This window comes from Etheostoma spectabile, chromosome 4, assembly GCF_008692095.1.
Source record: "Etheostoma spectabile isolate EspeVRDwgs_2016 chromosome 4, UIUC_Espe_1.0, whole genome shotgun sequence".
In the NCBI taxonomy this organism is placed as follows: domain Eukaryota; kingdom Metazoa; phylum Chordata; class Actinopteri; order Perciformes; family Percidae; genus Etheostoma; species Etheostoma spectabile.
The window spans coordinates 504,808-515,263 of record NC_045736.1 but is presented as its reverse complement, the minus strand read 5'-3'; the positions used below and the strand labels follow the sequence as shown (position 1 = coordinate 515,263).

The window sequence follows — 10,456 nt, the reverse complement described above, 5'->3', positions numbered from 1 at the left end:
CCCTAATACTGTATCTGAAGTCTCTTTATATAAACCTTAGTGGTCCCCTAATACGGTTCTGAGTCTTTTTATATAGACCTTAGTGGTCCCCTAATACTGTATCGAAGTCTCTTTTATAAAGACCTTAGTGGTCCCCTAATCTGTATCTGAGTCTCTTTATATAAACCTTAGTGGTCCCCTAATACTGTATCTGAAGTCTCTTTATATAGACCTTAGTGGTCCCCTAATACTGTATCTGAAGTCTCTTTATATAGACCTTAGTGGTCCCTAATGCTGTATCTGAAGTCTCTTTTATATAAACCTTAGTGGTCCCTAATGCTGTATCTGAAGTCTCTTATTAAAACTTAGTGGTCCCCTAATACTGTATTGAAGTCTTTTATATAGACCTAGTAGTCCCCTATACTGATCTGAAGTCTTTTATATAGACCTTAGTGGTCCTATACTGTATCGAAGTCTTTATATAGACCTTAGTAGTCCCTAATACTGTATCTGAAGTCTCTTTTATATAGACCTTAGTGGTCCCCTAATACTGTATCTGAAGTCTCTTTTATATACCTTAGTAGTCCCCTAATACTGTATCTGAAGTCTCTTTTATATAGACCTTAGTGGTCCCCTAATACTGTATCTGAAGTTTCTTTTATATAGACCTTAGTGTCCCTAATGGTATCTGAAGCTCTCTTTTATTAGACTTAGTGGTCCGTAATACTGTATCTGAAGTTTCTTTTTATGACCTTAGTGGTCCCCTAATAAGTATCTGAAGTCTCTTTATATAGCTTAGTGGTCCCTAATATGATTGAACTTTTATGACCTAGTGGTTCCTGTATCTGAAGTCCTTTTATATAGACCTTAGTGGTCCGTAATACTGTTTCGAAGTCTCTTTTTATAGACCTTAGTGGTCCCTAATATGTATCTCAAGTCTTTTATTAGACCTTAGTGGTCCCCTAATACTGTATCGAAGTCTTTTATATAGACCTTAGTGGTCCCTAATACTGTTATGAAGTCTCTTTTATATAGACCTTAGAGTCCCCTAATACTGTATCTGAGTTCTTTTATATAGACCTTGTGGTTCCTAAATGGTATCTGAAGTCTCTTTTATATAGACTTAGTGTCCGTATACTGTATCTGAAGTCTCTTTTTATAGACCTTAGTGGTCCCCTAATACGTATCTGAAGTCTCTTTTATATAGACCTTAGTGGTCCGTAATACTGTATCTGAAGTCTCTTTTATATGACTTGGGGTCCCCTATACGATCTGAAGTCTCTTTTATTAGACCTTAGTGGTCCCCAATACTGTATCTGAAGTATCTTTTATATAGACTTAGTGGGTCCCTAATACTGTAATCTAAAGTCTCTTCCCAAAATTGCCACTTTTCTTGTTTGAAAGCCATGAGTATTATTCATGGGGGGGGGCTAAATATAAAGGGACAAACATAACGGGATATTTTTATTCCGTGGGACCTTTGATAGCAGACGTTAATGGCAGAAACTACAGAAAAGGCTGACAAGACTGATACTGCGCGGGTGGAAACATTACAAAAACGTATGGAGGTGTGTCACTGTGGGGAGGGACGAGTATGAAACATCACAGCATGCTCACTACAGAAAACCTCTCTGTGGAGGGGACAAATAGTTTTCTCTCTCTAGTTTATCTTCCATGTCAAGGCATTTTACACACTGATTCATACCTCCTCCAGAGGTGTAGTGGTAAAAAAGAGGTGGGTAAACTATAAATTCTGTAGTATTTTTTGTGTATAATATCTATATTATATATAGTAATATATGATATATATAGTAATAATCCCATTGATTTTCCATAAGAATTTAGATTATCAGCCATAATGTAAAACCATCCGAGGTAGAAACCCAGTTTCTGCTCCTGATGAAGCTAAAGTCTGTAGATATCAACCTTGTAACATAATAAGAAAAAACAATGATCCACTATCTACGTAGAAAAACTATATTACCACAATCCTAGCGTAACAGCAACATTTCTGATTGGTCCAATCACTGTTACCATAGAACAATTTACCTTAACCGCGAAACCACGAACAGCTAGAGCGACAACAATAACTAGCTAGCTCTGACTAGCAAGGGAGTTCTTGTCACTAACTTTCAGTGGCCAGAGAATGAATAACATCCAGTTATTTTATCAGACAATATATCCTGTAAACATCCAGTTTTTATCAGACAATATATCCTGTAAACAGTTATTTATCAGAAATAATACCTGTAACATCCAGTTATTTATCAGACAATATTCCTGAATTTACTAATGGGAAAAGGTAGCTAGGTGACCGCAACTTCCTGTCTGAAAGGGTAGGCTAACTAATCAATACCGTGGCTTTTGAGTCAGTGGCATGAATCTGACTTAACCAAATTAACCTCAAAATATTAAGTTGAGTCCTGTGTTCCGAGCCACTCACTTTGGGCTTCTTTCCGAGACGTTTGCTGGGACTCAGAGGAAGGCTGCGTCTTGGCGGCGCTTTAAAAAAGACGGATATCCATTTTTTAAAACCCATTCATCATCAACTAAATGAGCATGTAGCCAATGTAGGATAGAGTGACTGAGCATATTTTGACTGCTGCTCACTGCTTGATGTTTTAAGCCGCCAACGTCGACTTCAAGGCACCAACCATTGGCCAACCTAGTACCTTCCAGGCAGCGCTGCTGGAAGGCAACGGTGGGGCCTTTACCCCAAACTCCGCAAGAGATTGGTCCACACTGACAGTCATGCAGCGCAATATGTAGACTTTGCTTTAGTTTTAACAACCTATGAAACTAATAAGAACATATGAAACTAAAACAAACTAAGCTTAATTTAGAATGGCTTTGGGACGATAGGCTATTCAGAGTGGATAAACGCACTTTGGAGGTGGGGTAATGCCATTTCCGAATTGAGAGGTGCATAAACGGCGTTTCGCTGCGTTTAGCCTCCACTACATCACTGCTCCTCATCTTTTCTTACTTCTCTTCTTTCTGCGTTCAGGAAACCCGTAACTTGTGTTTTCCAACCTTTACCGTGAAAGCAGTCAAATCCTAACGTATACCCGCAAATCATACCAGATGGAATTCCTGTTGATGTTTTTAATTTATTTACTTATTTCTTTTTTATTGTATTTCTTATTACCTTATATTTTTTATTGTGTTATCTATTGATTTATTCTGTATTGTCTTTTTGTGCAGCACTTTGGAAGTCTGTGTGTTTGTCAAAATGCGCTGTATAAATAAAGTATATGGATGATGCCGTAAGACACCGGTGATTAACAGAGAGAAATAGAATAAATAGACATCATAGGCAACTTAAAGTTTCCACACATTGTAATCAAACAATACACGTATGATTGTGTATTACTTACAGGTTATGTGTCTTGAGTCAAATTGACTCGTTTCATTATATCACTGTTCTTTTAATTACCCAAAATAACATGATTGTTTCCACACAACGTCTTTGGCAAGTACAAATCTACTTTCATTAATTTGGGGCTTTCTATAATTTTATAGCATTGAAAAACAAATTGAAGTGGTTTTGAAATAGTATGAGTAAAAGTTGATATATTTCACAATTATAGGATTATCACAACATACATTCCTTTAATTTTAGTCAAATAATTCTAAGTTTCTGCTTTTCTAACTCAAACATTAGGTATCATTTCCTATAAATGAGGTTTATTGCCTAAATTACAAAAATAACAGTAACAATAACAGTGGTGTTATAGTGTTGAAAATGTCAAAAAAGTGACATTGAAACATTGAAACAAGTGTTAAAAAGGGACAACATAGAAAAAGTTAAAAACATCAATAAAAAACGTCAACAAAGTGTGATTTTCAATTTTGTTGCTTTTTCAACGTTTTGAAGCTTTTATCAATGTTTTTTTTCACGTTTTTCCAATTTTTGTCAATTGTTTTTTTCCACACGGATATTATACTTTATAATCTTTTTCCCAACTGTATGTATATAGTATCTAAAAAGTATTATACATATATTTTTTTAGATGTTTATATTATATTTATCCTCTACATGCTCGACACCCATATAAGCATTTAAGCATTTATTGACTTTAATTCATATATTCATATAATTAATAACTCAACTTTTCCACGGTGTTTTAATTGTTTCGGTGCTGTATTCTTTTAAGCTGTGAACTTTGCACGTAATTCATACTACACTGTACCGTGTATGACAATAAAAAAATCTTATCAATTTTTATGGTCTATTTGAAATAGAAACTTTCGGAAAATGGGTCAATATTTCATTGGGCTGTACATTAAAGGGTAACCATTTTTTTTTTAATCAACCTGGACATGTTCCTGTGTTTTGTGTCCAAGTGATGATGGGAACAACATGTTTGACACTGGTCCAGTATTAAGTGAGACGGCGAAACAAGCTACAATGTAAGTTAATAGGACAATTGTCCGCTTGTAATTACCTTCCAAAGGTGCTTGTTTTTCCGCTTACTGACTCAGTTATTATTTTAAGTGTCTGCAACATTATAGGGATTTCTAAGAAGGTCGACCTTTCTGTTAAAGAGTACGATTTTTTTATTTTTTTAATCAAACACATTGCGAATTTGCGTTCGCTAAACCCACCAGACACCATGTAAATAACAGTGATTTTAGCATCATAAAATCATTCAAATTCATTCAAACAAAAATCAACTATGAAACGCCGGTGTGGTTCGTCTTTCCACTTTTCACCATCACTCTAGTTTTGGTTGAGATAAACAGTTACGTATTTACATGTGAGGATATGACACACACACACACCCACCCACCCACACAAACCACACACACACCACACACACCCACCACCACACACAGACAACTATAAGGTAAATATGGTACCAAGTGGAGTGGTAGATGCGATGTAGCCCTTGTAGAATATGATTGAGAGCTTGTTAAAACATCAGAACTGTTTTTTTTTATTTTTTTCACTTCAGTCACTTTTCCAGTACAACACAACTCGTGATGACAACCTTGCTACAGTGCGCTCTCTCGCATCACACAGCGGCGAGTCCCTCGCTCTCAACTTTTGCAAACTTCTTGCGGTACTTGGTGGCAAAACTAATTTGTACCTGGTGACTTAGTCGTGGAGCATGAGCCAACAGAACGGGGGGGGGGGGGGGTGGGGGCAGTAGGGTTTCTTGCCTGATGAGGGACAACTCTGTACAGCTTATTTATGTAGCGTGAAAGCTAGCATTACTAACTAGCAGCCAGCCCGCTTCTAAATACTGTAATACATTTATATCTCAACACTCCAGATCCCAGCCCGCGGACAGACCGCCATTAGTGGGGGGCCAACGTGAACATTGGTAGAAGACTTTGCGCTGACCTCGACCTGATTGATCTCCAGCGAGACACGGAGAGCTCCTGACCCGGTAGCAGCGGCCCCTCCCCGGAGCCACCACAGTGTTGGTGGAATAGCAACCAGAGATTGGTTGTTCTGAAAAAAGTGACTGAGTGGAAAAAATATAAAATATAATAAAATACTAAAAATATGAGTGCAGATTTTTTTCTACAAGCTCTCAATCATATTCTACAAGTGCTCACAATCACATCTGCACTCACATTTTGCACCATATTTATCTTCATGACAACCACACACACACACCAACACACACACACACACACAACACACAACCCAACACACTACACACAACACACACACACACAACACACACACACACACCACACACACACACACACACAACCTTCACAAACACACGCACACCTACGCACAAACCTTCACACAGACGCGCACACACACACACACACACACCTACACACAACCTTCACACATACACCTACACACAACCTTCACACATACACGCACACAAATACTACCTTCACACATACACACAAAAACACACATACCTTCACCCACCCACGCAAGCCCACACACACAGGTGATTGGCTGTTAATGAGTCAGCAGTGATGTTGTCAGCGTGTCATTTCCTGTGATCTCATCGCCCTGAAGGCCTGAACCAATATAACCATTAGTCATAATGTATACACTCACTCACTCAACTCACTCACACACTCACACTGACTGAACTGAATTTGGTTTTTCTAGCTCGCAAGCCAACCCAGAGTTATTCGACCGACACCTGGCTGACTAGAGTTTGCTACCGACGCAGGGCGTCCAGGACTTCTAGGCTACTTCTTCTTGACGTTTTAGAATTATGTTTGAGTTAAGGCTTTTAAATGGTCTGGCCCCAAGAGGATTTGTCTGAAATCTTGCGGGAGCACAACTGGTCATTGAATTCTTCAAATCAAGAGTTTTAAACGTCCCAAGGTCCAGGTATGAAGGGGGGGGGGGGGGGGCAGGGGAGGGTGCCGTGCTGCCCGCGGACTCTGGAATAGTATACTCACCACCTCCTATATTACTTTTGTTGCTAGGTCAAGATATTAGTTTTTCTATGTTCACTCTTCTATCGTATAAGGTGTTTTTACCTTGGTTTCTGATGTGAAACACACACAAAAGACACAGACAAACAACGGACCCACACACACCGACAATCACAGACACACATACAAGACACACACACACACACAACACACACACACACACACACACAACACACACACACCACACAACACACACACACACACACACACAAAGCTATGATCCGTCTAAAATCTTGGCCTCGGTTCCAGGGAAGTAGGATATACTTTAGGAACTATTATCTAACACTTAACTATTGGAGCTTAAATACACCCACATGTTGAACGGACGAAACCCAGACTCTTTTCAATAGCGCATCCAACAAAAAAAGTTTTCACTGCGCTTTTCATAAAGAGAGGTTTAGACTGTACTCTGGGATGGTATTTCCAGAACCCAACAATTCCACAATTCTCACTGAAACAAAAGTGCACCAAGGAAAAACAGCATTTTTAGATGCAAGTCCTTTGTATTTTCTCTCCAAAACACACACAAGACACACACGACTGAATCTAATCTCTACCATGTGCAATCGACAGCCCACACACACACACGAACACACACACACACAGCGGGGATGAAAGTAGCGTGTGGTGAAGCTCTTCTTTGATCATGTCTGCACACCCACACAACAAACACACACACACACACACACTTTACGACTTTTGAACTCAATACACATTATTTAGGATTTATTTACTTATATTGTTTCCCATGTGAGTCCTCTAAGGGAACCAAAACTGAGTAGAGTGTGAAGCAGGTGACAAACTCTCCACCTGATTGGTCCGGACCAAAGAAGACCAATAAGGTCTCTGTAGGAGGAGAAGTGTTGAAAAAGAGAGGCAGAGCCAGCGTGTGGGGTCTGACTCTGCAGCCTGCGGGCCGGCGAGTTTAAAGAAGGGGGGACCTACCGCGGCTTGCGCACCGCCTTCGTTGTTGTGGCTACGAGGCGAGGGATTACGGACCACTAAGGTTTATATAAAAGAGACTTCAGATACAGCATTAGGGGACCACTAAGGTCCCCTTCCGCAATGCTGTGGAGGACGGTCTGGCGATGTGTAGTTTGATAGAGCTGAGTCAGCTACAGAGCTGTTAGCATTGTTGGCTGAAGAGACTCGCAGGGTTAAAAACAGTCACATCCTGCTGCTCCTCACAATCTGCCCTCCCACTGTGGAGAGCCTGTAGCCCCCCCGTGGTCCCTCAGAGGAACTACACAGATATAAGCCTTTTATGAAGTTATGGTGCAGCACCCGAGCCGTAAATAAAAAACTTTTCTCAGATCTAATGAGTGTAGTCTTTCCCCTGCCGACTTTTTGTTTTTAGCCACTTTTGATTGTTATTTATGTGCTTTTGCTTTTCCCAATGTTTTTGAAGCAGATATGGTAACAATAAATGTCCAAAATGATAAGAAATTGCATTTTTGTGTGTGTGTGTGCGCGCGCTTTTGGTTTTGTGTCCGTATTTGTCTGTTTGTCTGTGTGTGTGTGTGTGTTTGTGTCTGTTTTAAAAGAGCTGGGATGTAACCCTTTGTTTAACTCACAGTTCCAGGCCAATTCTGTGTGTGTGTGTGTGTGTGTGTGTGTTATATATATATATATATATATATATATATATATATATATGTGTGTATGTGTGTGTGTGTGTGTGTAACATTATAATCCTATGGAGTAAACTGTGTTTTCATAAACGTCCCGAGCGCTTTTTAAACTCCGCCACCAACTCAAAGGATCTTTTTTAAGTTTTTAAGAACTTCTTAAAAACGGAAATTGACAAAGCATATTAAAAATGTAAAATGATTGAAAGAATGAAGTGAAATGAAAAGTGAAATGAAACTTGCCAAACTCTACAGTCAGAGAATTGTCTTGCTGTAATTCTTGTGCACGGACCCCGGTCTGGTTAACGGTTACCGGGTGGCGGCGGCCTCCGTTCTGTGGCGGTCTCGTCTAACGCGGCCTGTCTTCTTCTTCTGTAGTGTTCCTGCGGAGCCACAGGAGTCTGGAGTCCGTAGATCCCCAGTTCACTATGAGAAGAAAGATGGAGCAGCTGCGAGAGGAGCTGGAGCTCACCGAGCAACTGCGAGACGTGAGACCCTGTTGTGTGTGTGTGTGCGTGCGCATGCGTGTGTGTGTGTGTGTGTGTGCATGTGCGTTTGTCTGCGTGTGCGTGCGTTTGTCTGTGTGTGTTAGTGCGCGTGCGCAGGTGTGTCTGTGTGTAGATGCCCTCTTGTGTGTGCCTATGTCCATGTTTGTGTGCATCGTTAAGCACAATTTCAGAAGTACAATAATCATACAGTATGTAGGCCGCCTGAAATGGGAAACCCCACATAACAATAAACATACAACATATAATATACCCACCAAAAATTTACCTTAGACACAAAACAGACAAATACAGAAAAAACTACAGACAGAGACACGATCAGCACTTATAATATATAATTTAATAATCAACCGTTAGTGACTTTTCTTGACGACGGAGACAGAATGTGACAATTTCAAGTTTTAAGTTCTTCTCTTTATGCAGAAAAACACGACACATTACATACGTAAATCGATTATTTTTTTTTGTCCCCACTCCAAATGTCTTTGATAATTGTTAATTACTAAAAATGTGCTTCCAGTCCCAATTCTATATCTGATATCTGATGTAGGTTGGGCCAGAGGCGAGCTGCACCAATCACTTTGCTGTATCTGATATAGTTAGGGCCAGAGGCGAGCTGCACCAATCACATCAGTGTATCTGATATAGGCGTGACCAGAGGCGAGCTGCACCAATCACATCAGGGTATTGGATATGGGCGGAGCCTGATGCAAGCTGCACCAATCACATTGGTGTATCTGATGTTGACGGGGCCAGAGGCAAGCTGCACCAGTCACATTGGTGTATCTGATATAGGTGTGGCCAAAAGCGAGCTACACCAATCACATCGGTGTATCTGATGAAGGCGGGGCCAGAGGCGAGCTGCACCAATTACATGGGTGTATTGCCAGAGGCGAGCTGAACAGATGAGGACAGTCTAATCTACCAGTTAGCGCCGCTGGTTGCTAAGTATACGGGGCTCCAGATACGTCATCCTGTGTGTTGCTGTGATTGGTCGTAGTGTTATCCAGTTGCATGCATGTTTCAGTTGATCTTTCGGATGTGGGTATAGCTCTCCAGGCTAGGTCTCACCCGTATCTGTCTCTGTTTGTGGTTTCCTCTTCAGAGCATCGAGAGCAGACTGAAGGTGGTCCTTCCCGAAGACCTGGGCTCGTCTCTGATGGACGGCGTTGTGCTCTGCCATCTGGCCAACCACATTCGTCCGCGCTCCGTTGGCAGCATCCATGTCCCCTCACCTGCAGTGGTTCGTGTCTCAGTCCTGACCCCCAACCCCCGAGATGAACATCCATGATACTCTGTTATCTTTGTCACTGCCCAATGTGAGGAGAGTGAAGATTTGAGTTGCGCATGCTCAGATTTAAACAGTTTACATAACATGTCATACTGAAATTAGTGAAATCCAGGAAATCATAAACATTTCTCATTACAAACAAAAACAGAAGGTGGAAATCATCTTAAAACCGTTGTATCTATCTATGATTGTTTGATTGCATAATAACATTATATAATAACATTGATAACATTAGCTCAAAACACCATTCATCCTTTGTTGTGTGTGATGCTAACTTGTAGGTAAGCTAGGAGTGAACCAACTTCGTTACGTAGGTCCATTTTTACTGGGTTGATATTACAGAAGTCTCTCGTTAGCATCTTGGAGGCTACTTCAGCATTACAGAAGTCTCTTGTTGGCATCTCAGAGGCTACTTCCGACATTACAGAAGTCTCTCCTTAGCATCTCAGAGGCTACTTTAGACATTACAGAAGTCTCTCCTTAGCATCTCAGAGGCTACTTTAGACATTACAGAAGTCTCTTGTTAGCATCTCAGAGGCTACTTTAGACATTACAGAAGTCTCTTGTTGGCATCTCAGAGGCTACTTCCGACATTACAGGAGTCTCTCCTTAGCATCTCAGAGGCT

At 40.6% G+C, this 10,456-nt stretch overlaps 1 protein-coding gene across 1 annotated transcript in view; it reads left to right on the top strand.

Annotated features, from left to right (window-relative positions):
* Positions 1-10,456, top strand: part of lrch1 (leucine-rich repeats and calponin homology (CH) domain containing 1) — a gene marked incomplete in the record, with an annotated part of 222,442 nt that overhangs the window by 164,650 nt on the left and 47,336 nt on the right. Inside the window, 2 exon segments of the mRNA XM_032512767.1 lie at positions 8,412-8,521; positions 9,645-9,782. Coding sequence (XP_032368658.1) covers positions 8,412-8,521; positions 9,645-9,782 — 248 coding nt within the window.